This window comes from Epinephelus lanceolatus, chromosome 1 (assembly GCF_041903045.1).
Source record: "Epinephelus lanceolatus isolate andai-2023 chromosome 1, ASM4190304v1, whole genome shotgun sequence".
Lineage (NCBI taxonomy): Eukaryota > Metazoa > Chordata > Actinopteri > Perciformes > Serranidae > Epinephelus > Epinephelus lanceolatus.
Window position 1 is genome coordinate 50,262,602 of NC_135734.1, and position 12,843 is coordinate 50,275,444.

General features: G+C 42.8%; 1 protein-coding gene across 1 annotated transcript in view; it reads right to left on the reverse strand.

The window, feature by feature from the left end:
• The window catches only part of mmp24 (matrix metallopeptidase 24), a 109,645-nt gene extending 97,170 nt beyond the window's left edge, over nt 1-12,475 (reverse strand). The window contains exon 1 of the mRNA XM_033625871.2: nt 12,078-12,475. Coding sequence (XP_033481762.2) covers nt 12,078-12,215 — 138 coding nt within the window. The 5' untranslated portion in view covers nt 12,216-12,475. The remainder of the gene's footprint in view (nt 1-12,077) is intronic.
• Between the last annotated feature and the right edge of the window lie 368 nt (nt 12,476-12,843).

Consider the following 12,843-nt stretch of genomic DNA (forward strand, 5'->3'; position numbering starts at 1 on the left):
AGAGAGAGGTTAACCAGGGGATGTGGGTGGTCCTCGAGTTGACAGAGGGACTTGAGGGCCACACTGTCATAATCGATAATTTTTTTACTATTATGGAAGAGGAAAATGACCCTGGTGAGCACCTTGCGAAAAACAAGTTGGAGCTCCCCCCGCAGCTACTACAGACCCGGCTGAAAGAAACGCTGTCCTCAGTGTTCGCCTTCACTTGATCCAAACAGCTGTGTCTTACATGCCAAAGAGAGGGAGGAATGTCTTGCTGCTCAGCACCAAACACAAGAAAGGAGCCAGCAGTGGAGAAGAAGAAGACCGATGGAGAAGCCTAAGATTGCGACTGACTACAACCACTGCAAAGGTGCAGTCGCCAACCCGCATAAGGTATGTGCCATTACACATTAATTATTTGCAATGTAGGTCCTGCAGGTGGCCACAGAGCCTTTTTTGCAACATCTTGGACGTCTTCTCCTGTAATGCTTTCATCCTCTTTATGGCGGTGGATCCCAGCTGGAACCAGAGGAAACTGTTTAGGAGGCGCCTGTTGCTTGAGGAATTGGGGAAACCCCTAGTTGCCCCGATGATGGCCCGAAGACGCCGCATGCCGCACACACCAGCAGCAGCCACACTGGTGGCACAGGTCCAAGGCCAAGACACAGAGCAAAGGGACGATCCAGCAGCAGAGGCCAGGTCCTTGAAGAGGCGCAAGCAATGCTCATTTTGCACGCGACAGCTAAAAGTCTGGACCCAGTGTGCCGAGGGCAGCAAGTATTCATGCAAAGTACACATGAAAACGATCTGCAGCTCCTGCTCCACTGACACACATGCAAATTGTTTCATATTTTGTGTTTTTGACAATAAAAATAGGGGCTAATATTCCTAAAATGACATTAAAGGGTTAAAATTATTTAAGAAATACATGTAAATGTAATAGTTATGATCAGGACTGAAGCTGGTCAAAAGATTCATATGTAATATTTTATAGCACTTTATAGGAACTGAGCATTTTTTTGCATGAAAGGTGGCATATTTTTTAATAAACACACACTGCTCAAAAAATAATAATGCATTAAAATCAACATTGTTGTCAATTATTGACACGTCCAAGGGTGTAATACCCCCCTGAAAAAAATCCAGTTTGCACTTAGTATATGGAAAATCTTTTATATTTTGTGTTTCTATCATTTAAAACATGTGGGTTAATATTCCCAAAATGGCATCAAAGGGTTAAAATTATTTAAGAAATACATGTAAATTTAATAGTTATGATCAGGACTGAAGTTGGTCAAAAGATTGAAAGCAGTGAAAGTGAAACATATTCATATGTAATATTTTGATAGCACTTTTTAGGAGCTGAGCACAAAGGGTAAAACATCATCATTTTCTGAAGGCGTGCACAAAGGTTAAACTGGTGTCCTCTCACAGAGTTGGTGATTCAAACTAAACTTTCATCTCTGTCAGAGAAAACTGATCTGAGTTCAGACTGTTTACTTACAGCACAGCTGTAAATCCATTCAGCAGCTCCACCATCCACAGTCAGACACACATGGCTGATTATTTACTGCTGAATTACAGCTCACAACTCGCACTAACCCAAACATCCTGGTGCAGACTATTTACTGGAGCTTACCACCCTGTCGCTCATGCAGCATTTGGAGATAATTATCAGCACGGCCATTCTCGGCTTTCAATGTCCAATAGTCCACCACTAATATTTCAGGTATCATCAGGTCTTGTCGGTGAAAATGAAACAGATTTCATCTTAGTTTTTATTATCAAAATCTACTTTTAGCTCGTCATCGTCTCGTTTTCGTCATGGAAAAAAGGTTGATGAAAATGTTTGCATCATAGTTTCCATCAACAAAACTAACTGGCATTCATAAATTATTTATTAACTATTAATGACGTCAACAGATGCAACGTACAAACCCGGCCTCGTGAGAAAGTCATACCAAACATCATTTTTTTGTTTCATTTTGATGAAGATGTCTGTACGTAATTATAAGTGACTGTTCATAGATAAAATGTAACGAAAGACAATAACGTTTTCATCAGACTTCTACTGAGCACAGAAGCAGTAACCAGACTACATAACAGGCAGGCAGTGACGAATATCATAAATTTATATCAGAGTTTGAAAAGCATGTTAATTATTTAAAAAGGAAGGTTGACTGAGTTCAGCTGAGCCGACCATCCACCACCTCCCTGCTTCTCTTCAAACTGTTCAGTAACTAGTTTGTCCCTGGCTCGCTGCATACAAACACTACAATACCCTCATCAAATGCACAATGACAACTCCTCTTATTTACAGCTGCAGCTTGCACTGAGTGTGCAGTAAAGTGTGAGTGGGTGGGCGAGAAAAACAATGGCTGGAGAGGAGGGAAGCGAAAAAACCCGAGACAGATGAATAAAGAGGCAGAGAGAGGAAGGACTGTACAACAATGACGCCGTCTATCAAAACGCCAAAATGTTCTGAACGTGCAGCAGGTGGTGATTACAAAAAAGACAGGCGTGAATGTGAAGTCCAGGCTCCATATGCGTGCGCTTCACTCCAAGGATGGCAGATCAGGACAAAGCTTAAGACTACTAGTAACAGCCGTGAATTCACACCCGCCTACACAGTGTACACACCGCTCTGGTAAGTGCAGCATTGCAGGCTCATTTAGCCCATTTCTCGGGTGTAATGTGGTGTTTACAACACCCCAGGGACCAGCCTCTCTCCCTGAGCTCCTCTCCTCTCGGGAGGGAGAAGAAAAACAGACAGGAAAAAGCCCAGAGAGGTTTGGAAACATACTTTCATCTTATAAAACCATCAGCTGTGCTGGATCATCATCATCCAAACATTTGTTCAATCATCATCATTATTCATACTCATCACCATCGCTATGACTTGTTACTGTTCAAGTCTGTCATCACTGTTGTTGTTATTATCATCCTCAGCACTACAATCACCATCATCATCATCATCATCACCACAGTCATCATGCTGGCAGGTACGTGCAGCCATTTTGAGGAGGTCTCTTCACAGTGTGGTGGAATAAAAAATATACTGGCACAGTGTGAAAGCCCACAACATCCTGCAGCCTCCTCTCAAAAATGTTAAAGTGCAAAATTGTCACCTTTTAGCAAAAATCACCACGTGTGAGATTCGTGTAGATCCGATGACTTTTTGAAAGGGGGGGGGGGGGGGGGGGTCTGCAAGGACAGAGTCACGGGGAGTTAATGACTAGGGCTGCCACTAACGATTATTTTCATTGTCAACTAATCTGTCGATTATTTCGTCGATTAGTCGACTAATCATTTCATCGAAAAATGTGTTAAAATGTTGAAAAATGTCGGTCTGTCTCGCCCAAACCTCAAAATTACGTCATCTAATGTCTTGTTTCGTACTCACGCCAAAGGGTTTTAGTTCACTGTCACGGGAGAGTGTGTAAAGCTGCCAATATCTGAGCATAAGAAGCTGCAGTAAGAGTATTTTGGGTACTTTTATAGTACTTTTCTATGAAAAATGACTCAAACCGATTAGTCGACTACTAAAATAGTCACTGATTATTTTAATAGTCGATTAGTCATCGATTAGTCGACTAATCGTGGCAGCCCTATTAATGACATCAGTTTCTGTCCGCCCACACACCTTAAAGGAATACTCCTGACGAGTTGGGAGTTATGCCCTTTCACTATCATTTTCATATTGAGACAACATGATGGATATCTTTTTTGTGTCTGTACGTCCAGTGGCTGGGTCTCAGCAGTTAGCATTGCTGAGAAAGGGCATAACTCCCAAATCCTCGGAGTATTCTTGTAAGGTAAGAATCTTACTTACATACTTGTGTTTGGATGTCATCAAGCTAGTTTGCTGTCTCTATCAAGCAGCTGTACGTTAGCAACTCACTCTACAGCAGGAAACAGCACCTCAAAAAAAAGCTCTGTTCCAGAAATTCACTGTACTTTAAAAAAAAAATGTTTTTTTTAACAAACTTCACACATTTGCAAGTCACTTGCGGTCTATTCAGAATGGACTCGCGCCCCACTTTTGGACTGCGACCCACCAGTTGGAAACCACCGGACTAAATTACAGTGCACAAGTTAAAGGATCTGATGGGGTCAAATGTCACTGGAGCTGTATCTTGAATAATTACAAGTCAGAAATTAACAAATGATCGACTGATTTCCACATTAACAATAATGTTTCTGGCTGTATCACCCTGCACTGGAGAACAGAACAGAACAGCATCAGAACATTTAAAAATCTCAGATGATTCTTATTAATAGGAATGCACAATTTATGTCAGGCCGTCTGCAGAGTGTTAGCCTGAGCTAATTAGCAGCAGCTACCATCCAACATCGAGCTTTTAAAAGGCTCGACTCTTGTAAACTTATTAATAACTGCTCACCATGTGATGCTACAGTTAGTGATTATGTGTATTGTTACCTAGTTGATTCAAAACACACATTAAACACACATTAAACATGGCTTAATAACAATAATTTCAAACACAAGTACACAAATCAGCTTCACTATAACTCGCAGCATTCACAGACAAACACTTGTCTTTATCTGGACACATTTTCCCCACAAATACAACATGCTAACGTTATTAGCACAAGCCTATGAAATTTTACATTGTATAAATTAGCCTAGCAGCTAGCAGACTTTTCCTCTACTCATAAGAAGCCAGGGACAACAGCAACATTTAACAAAGGTAAAGTTACAAAATTCAGCTCCATTACAACTCACAAGGTTCACTGACAAAACACCTGTCTTATACTAAACACGTTTTCCAAACAAATACAACATGCTAACGTTATTAGCACAAGCCTATGGCATTTTACATTGTATAAATTAGCCTAGTGACGAGTGGAGATTTCCTCTGCTCATATGAAGCCAGGATAAATCACACACAAGACTTAAAATGATATTTTAGAGAGGAGAGATGAACACTGGTATGTGACACGTAACGCAACTTGACCCTATAAAGATAAACAGTGTTTTCTGAATTTATATCTTGCTTGAAAATATACACATTCATTGCACATAGCCATTGCATCGCTCAGTCCTACTGTTAACTGTAAATCTAATACTGATTAAATCCTTTTACACTCACATCCTGTATTTATGATGGTTATCTGTGGTGTAGGGTTATATGGGGGCGAGGCGTTGAGGGTCGGCCTAATGTTGGCAGGTATGGAGAATCAGAACTGTTCTTTGTTTTTGTTGTGTTAAGAACAGTAATGTCACTTTGATTTGGTTTGGTCAGGGTTATGGAATATTAAATCCTCCATATTTTTGCACTACATCTCAGTCTTTCTTACCCTCAGGTGAACATAAACTACAGGTTATACACTGAAATGATCACTTATCAGTTGAAAAAAATCCATATCCGTGAATCCCTCCTAATAAACCTCATCAAAAAAGATGCTCAACAATCCCAACAGTCACTCTTCTTATCAATCATTTAATCAAACGATCATTTAACAGCATTAGGACAATCACTAACATTAGGTAAATCACCGTGTAACAATCTGCACAGAGAGGCTATTCACCAGCACAACAGCTACAGCCCACACAACAGTTGTCTATACCTGCTCGCCAAAAATATTCTGTCCAAAAAACACAAACATTAGTAGGTTCTGACCTATTGTGTAAACAGGCAAACAGACAAAGGAGCACGGACCAGTGAGTCAGACAAAGAACTGAACGCCTCCTTCTCCCTCTGCTGTCTGTGCTTCCACTGCGCCTGCCTCACTCCTCAGCTGCATCTTCCCTCTGTGATCACAGAGCCGAGGAAGCCAGCGCGCGTGCTTCTGTGTCACTGTAACAACCTGAAGGTGAAGTGGGTGGTCAGCCATGTAATGTCTCATGGCTCAGTGTGGTGCTGACAAACGCCTGACACAGTTCTCGTGTTGTGCGGCGCTTTCGAACACAAACAAAACACCGAGCTCATGTTGTTCCATGTCAACACGAAAACAGGCATCAAATTGATTTGTGTCCCTGCTGCTAACACTTTAGCATTTATTACATGTGGAATAACATCAGGTGATTCAGATTAGCTTCAGAGAAAAGAAGAAGAGAGAACTGGTAGGTTTGAAGCTAAATGCTAACAATCTGATGAGAAGAAAACTAAAAATACGCAGTAAAAATAATGGATTGATTTTGACCATCGACTAAACTGATGACATCATCTCAACATTTACAGAAAGGAACAGCACAAAATGTTGTACACACATTCATGACGCTGACATTTTTAGGAAGAGTTCCAGTAACTGATGATCCACTGCCTTTTCATCTTCTGTCATCATCAGATCAGCATTTCAATTTGTCCTATATTTTGGTTTCTAACCAAATACCTGCAAAGCTAAAGAAAGCCTATTCGTGTCAGGGGACAGTGGCCCACAACTCCTGATGCTGTGGACCCTTTTAGGTCCGATGTCACAAAGATGTCAGTTTGTTAGCTGGAGCTGCCTCTCCCCCACAGGGCTGTAGGCTCCACAGGAGTGTTAAAATGTGTTTGTCTTGTTGTGTTATTGGGAGCCAGAATAGAAGGAGTCATGGCTCAAAACCAGCCGCCACTGCCCGTCAACAAAAACAAAGACAACTATGGTTAAATGTGATAAGACCAAAGGACTGGACGGAGGCCATCATCAAAAATGCTCACATGTGCAGCGCACACTTGGAACGCTAACTTTTTAGCACATTAGCTAACGTTAGCTTCCATAGCAAAACAAACAAGTGTGGTCCTCCTTTGTAAGATTGGCTTCCTGTGACATCATCCATCCACTGAGTGAGAGCATACGGGTCGGCCAGTCTGGTCCCGTTGGTCAGTGTTTACTTATTCAAGTAACACTGGCGGTCCCGGAGAGTGAGTGACCTGACATGGTGCGTTGGTAAATTCAGTCTGACGCTCTACACTAAAATGAGAGCCCTGTTGGTGGAAGAAACGCAGCGTTATATTTCTACATGAATGAACCAACGGTTAAGTTAATCACACATTCACTCCGCTCGGCGCTCTGCTGCTCCGTCTCCACAGACAGAGTGTCCAGAGTGCGCTCTGCCACTCTGAGAGTGCGCTGCTCTGGATAACCCAACGCTACATTCAGACAGCGCTCCCAATTTATCAACGCTCCAGTTTGTGTCAGAGTGTGCTCCCACACTCACAATGAGTGTTTCTGAACGCACCACTCACATCATCTTCCTCCATCGTCTAAAACAAGACAACACAACTTGTTAGCTCTGTAATGTCTGTGGAGAACTGTTTTGCCTCCAGCTAAGCTCCGCCCACCAAAAAATGTATTACTGAATACTGACAGTAAAAGGGTCTGTAGATGGTCTGACCACTGCTGCACTTTCTTAGAGTCTTGCTAAGGTGAACTTTTTCTTATACATTTCATCTTGTGGCAAATGTAACAAAGCACAAACAATGCGTTTGAACTGGACATCACAGTGCATGCAGCTCTGCAAACATCATAAGGACCTCAAACAGAAGTTTACTCCCAGAAACTTAAGACGTTATAGAAAACAACTTTGAGCTACACACCTCATTACATCCCAGCACCAAAGCTTATTTCAGGCTTTAACATGATGCGCACCACCAAGCAAAGTAAATAAAGAAATGACTGACGGCTGAGACCTGATCAAAACATGTTTTCATGCAGCTTCACGGGAAAACATCAAGACCTCCGCAACCAAAGTCACGACCCAATTTGTGCCGCATAGCTGTCATAAAAAACAGCATGTGTACGTAATAATCACTTCAGCAAACACACCCACAGAAACATCCAGTATATGAACCATCAGATAAAGCAACACCAGTTCAAAGTAATGTTCACAACATCTCACTGTGTCCCTGTGACAACCAGTGTGTTTGAGCTCATCACAAACACAACAAGGCAGGCAGCTGGCAGGCGACCTGTACACCAAAGCATTCGAAATTAATACCTACCATAAACAGGAGGGGTGCATTTAACAATTAGTGTCAATTAAGATCTACAGCAGCAGCCGTCGTCCTCGCTGAAATTAACATATGAGATAGATTTTTTTATCACTGTCAATTCTTTGTTGTTGCACTGAACCTTTGGACCCCAATTAGGACATAAAGGGGAAGTAAACACCATCTCATGTGTGCCATGTGGCCACAGCGTGCACACAAAGAAACCCTGATGCTGTGAAAATCCAAGGCTGAGAGCATTTTGATTGGTTGGCTGTGACTTCACAGGAGAAGCTTTGTAAAAAAAAAAAAAAAACATCACATGGTATCATCTGTTTGGAAGAGATGGAAATACAAACTACTTTTATGCTGTTTAACATAACATTTGTTACATTAATGTTCCACATGTGAAAACACAAAATCATCCAATTCAAAACAAAAGTTTCCACCTATAATTCTGTTTATGCACAGACAGAAAAGAAGAACCTGGTCTCCAACATCAAAGATCACTGATATGCGAGCAAAGCTTATCGTTAAAGCTCAAACCACTCGGATCGTTAAATCGATTAGTCAGCTAATTCAGACTGTTCTCATAAACTGTCAAATGTTTTCCCACAAAAAGTGATGCATCCAAATTCATTCATATCCCACGTATTCTGAAAGGCTGCAATCCTGTGACCAAGGCGCTGAAGGGGGTAAACAAGGAAGCAGTCCTGAGTGGTCTTGCAAGGAGGCAGCTTGGGGTGGTAGATGGGTCACAAAAAGGTGGACTTCCTCTGGAGTCACATGTTTGTAACCCTGTAAACTTTAAGTCATTTTAAGGTACGTCTTCGCCACGTTTCTTTTCCTAAACCTAACCACAGTGACTTTACGTTAATTACATCACTGTACGTTAACAACGCAACACCATTTCTGGGGCGCTAATTTGTACAATATCATACAAACTGTTGAGCAGGCAGTTTTCAAAGGATATCATATAAACTATTCTATGAGTTGTAGAATAATGTACAGATGTCACGTATCCATGGTTTGCAGAAACTTTTACAAACATTGACTCTGGCGACTTGGTTGAAGATTTCAAACCTGGCAAAGTCTGCAGCTACCCAGCTGCGTCAGTTGTTTTAAGCCATTGGATCAAAATTTAACGTGATGTCATTTGAGACGCTAATTTCTAGGGTATCATACAAACTGTGTCTGCATGTTCGTGTGGTCATAGAACAGTTTGACAGTAACAGTTTGATATTGTATAAAAATGCACACACAACAGTCCATATCATAGTCTACAAATTTGCACCCCACAAATTATGCAAAGCTATGGTGGTTAGATTTAGGCAAGTAAAGTAACTGAGGTTAGGTTTAGAAAAAGAAACATGGTGAGGACGCACCTTAAAGAGTCAGAGTTCAAATGGTTGCGAACATGGGTCTCACTGTGTTTCTTTTCCTAAACCTAACCACAGTAACTTTAATTTAAATACATCACTGTACGTGAAGGATGTAATGTCATGCATTGGGCACTCATTTGTACGTTATCATACAAACTGCATTTTCGTACACTCCTGGTACAGTTTGCACCATACCCTACGAATTAGTGCCCGACGAATGACGTTACTTCTTCAACATATAGTTACGCAATCAACATAAAGTTACAGTTGTTAGGTTTAGGAAAAGAAGCATGGTGAGGACAAACTTTACAGACTCAGAGTTCACATGTTTCTGAACACTCATCTTAACATGTTTCTTTTTAAACCTCCGTAACTTTAATGCATTACTCTACGTTAAGGACTTTCGTCATTTGTGGGGCACTAATTTGTAGAGTATCATACGAACTGTTGTGTGCGCATTTTTGTGTGCTCATAGAACGGTTTGTATCACACCCTACAAATCAGTGCCCCACGAATGACGTTACGTCCTGAAACAAAGTTACGTATTTAATGCAAAGTTACTGTGGTTAGGTTTAGGAAGAGAAACACGGCGAGGACGTACGTTGAAGTGACTCAAAGTTCACGTTTCCCAACACGCGTCTCCTGGGGAATGTCCCAGTGGAAAGTCCTGTTTTTTATGACCCATCCATCACCTCAACCTGCGTCCTTGTCTACTCCCGTCAGCGCATCAGTCACGTGATTGCAGCCTTTCAAAATATGTGTAACATGAACGAATCTGGGTGCATTACTTTGCAAAGGGAAACACATTAACAGTTTATGAGACTAGTTTGATAATTACTGATTTATGATTCAAGTCATATCAATAAATTTTGTTTCAGCCTCTAAATTTTGAGGATTTGCTGATTTTCTTTGTGATATCTTAAAGTAAACTGAATATTATGGTTTTGGACTGTTGTTTGGACAAAAGTGCTGTTTGAAGAAGTCACATTGGGGCTGACTTTTGGGCATTTTTCAGTGATTTTAGTCCCAAAAATAACTCAAGAAAATAACAAACAGATTAATAGATTTTCACACAAACTTTTGTTTTCTGTACCAATGACGTAAATACTGACTGAGGGCACATTTTTCATTGAATTATCTTTTAATAAAACCATGATTTATGGCAAAAACTATACATCACATCCGTGTGGGGCCACATTAGCATGACATGTACCAGCAATAGCTTTGAGGGGATTATGATTTCTCAGGGAAAACCAGGCTCAGTGAAAACATCTCATCCTTTGTGTGGCACCGTGACATACCCCGGCTGTTAGCAGCCACGCTCAGCCCAGCCACAGGCGCTTCTCTTTGTCTGAATGAAAGTGTCACTAACAACATCACTAAATAAAAACACCGCTGATCACGTCTCCCAGAGCGAAAGACGTCTGCAAGGATTCGATTTCACAATCCATGACCCACATTTCCAAACAAGGTGTGATGCATCTTCAGCAAACAAAGGATCCCATGTTTTCTTTGATATTAATGGTGATGTTTGTCAGAGGATGCTTTCACCTGCTGAAGCTGAAAACACTACTCGAAGCATCGGTTTATCATCCAAGTGTTCCACATTTCATTTGCACCCATATCAACAAAGAACTTTCTGTCTGCCTTTGTGTGGCAGCAGCAGCCTGAGACGACTGGCCATCATGTGCACAAGAATTTTAAATCCATCATGTCTGCACCTCTTCCCATCTCTCCTCTTCTTCTCTCCTCCAACTCCCTGCCATTTCCATAAATTATGGAGGGAGGCTATATTTGGACTCAGTGAAGGGAGCGAGGGGGAGAATCTGGAGATGCTTTGTTCAGCACACATGAAAGCAGCACACTCACTCAGCCTCACTTTAATGCTCTCTGCATGCTGATGGCTATTTATTGACAACATGTGTTGACAGCTCATCACAGAGACTCCTCCAGTCACCAAAGATATAACACACGATCATCTGCACGTGGATATTAGTGCTTTTTAACCCTCACTGTCCATCATGTGTTTCCAATTGCGCACAAGAGACGGAGGGATTAATTACCCGGATCAACCATGAACAAGTATAATTAGCAGCCTGTAAATCAGCCAAGCAGCGTGCGTTAAGGCCGCTTCTAATGAGGGTGTTTGACACACAGTCCCCAGCACCTCACCATCTTGGACTGACTCCCTCCTCCGCCAAAAGCTCAGCCAGCGGAGGGACAAATTATTCATCCCTCGCAGCGGAGCTCTGCGGCCGGACTGAAGCCTCTAAACAAACGGAAACAATAAAACCTGATGGGCAATTACGCCACCTTTGTTTGTAATTAGGAAATTCACTGGACGGCAACTGGAGAGGTCCGCTGCGCGCGCCGTCCCAGCGCCCGAAAACAAAAGAGCACAGCAGTGAGATGGAGCTGCTCTACTGTTGATCTGCTTTCATTAATTCAGTTCACCAACTCGTGAATCTTTTATTTCCCCTGCTCCCTCCGCACATGGAGGGTGGGTGTCACTTTCGTGGCGGGGTGAAGGCGGAATGAGAGAGAGGGACGGCGGGTGTAAACATGGAAACGCGCATAAAAACATCCCGGAGCGCACGACTCCGCGCCAACCCGCGTGCGTTAAGAAACGGAGCTGACCTGATGGGAGTGAAGGAGGGAGGATGCTCATTCCTTAACACCCATGGGTGGAGATAAACACACACACAAACATCCCTGACAGCGCGCACTTTGTTCTAAATAACCGTGTTTAGGTGTCAGGGTGCGGGACTCTACCGCCTACCTCCACAATCAGCGTCTTCTCCTCCCCGCAGACGGAAACGACCCAGAACAAAATAGGAAAGTAGCAGGTTTTCCAGCAGAATCCCGGGAGCCCCGCTTTCCTCCTCCGCCTCACTCCTCCTCCTCCTCCCGTCGCCATGGCTGTGTCCCCGAAATCCCCCCCTCCGCTTTCCGCCGGTGATTTCCAGGCTCCTGCTCCGCTTGTTTACCGGAGCAAACAGTCCGCGCGCCCGTGCTTCATCCCGTCTGTTTTCACTGTGTCTCTCCGTGTGTGTGTGTGTGTGTGTGTGTGTGTGTGTGTGTGTGTGTTGTCTCTCCCTCTCTCTATTGGTTTCCTACACTTGACGAGTGGCCATTGCGCAGGCTCATTTAGGTGGAGCGGAACAGCTGGGGAAGCCTGGCTACAAGAAAGCGCGGATGCAGGTTGGTCCATGAGCTCGGGTATCATTGAGGAGGAGAAGGGGGAGGGACGGAGAGACACGGAGAGGTGATGGATGTTGTTGCAGCTGCAGTTTACCAACACCGGGAGCGCTACAGAGGCAGAAGACTCCTCTCCTCTCTGTCTCTTCTGTCTCCCTGAAAGCAACCGAGTGTTTGACCAGAACGAGACAAATGTCACTGAATAAATAAGAGAGATGAAACACATATATCCAAAGCTTACCCATACATGTGTGTATACTTTAAGGTCCCTCGGTTCCAGTAGAGGGAAATCTGAAAGGAAAAGTTGTTTTCAGGAAATAACCACATCACCAGAGGACTGTGGTCCA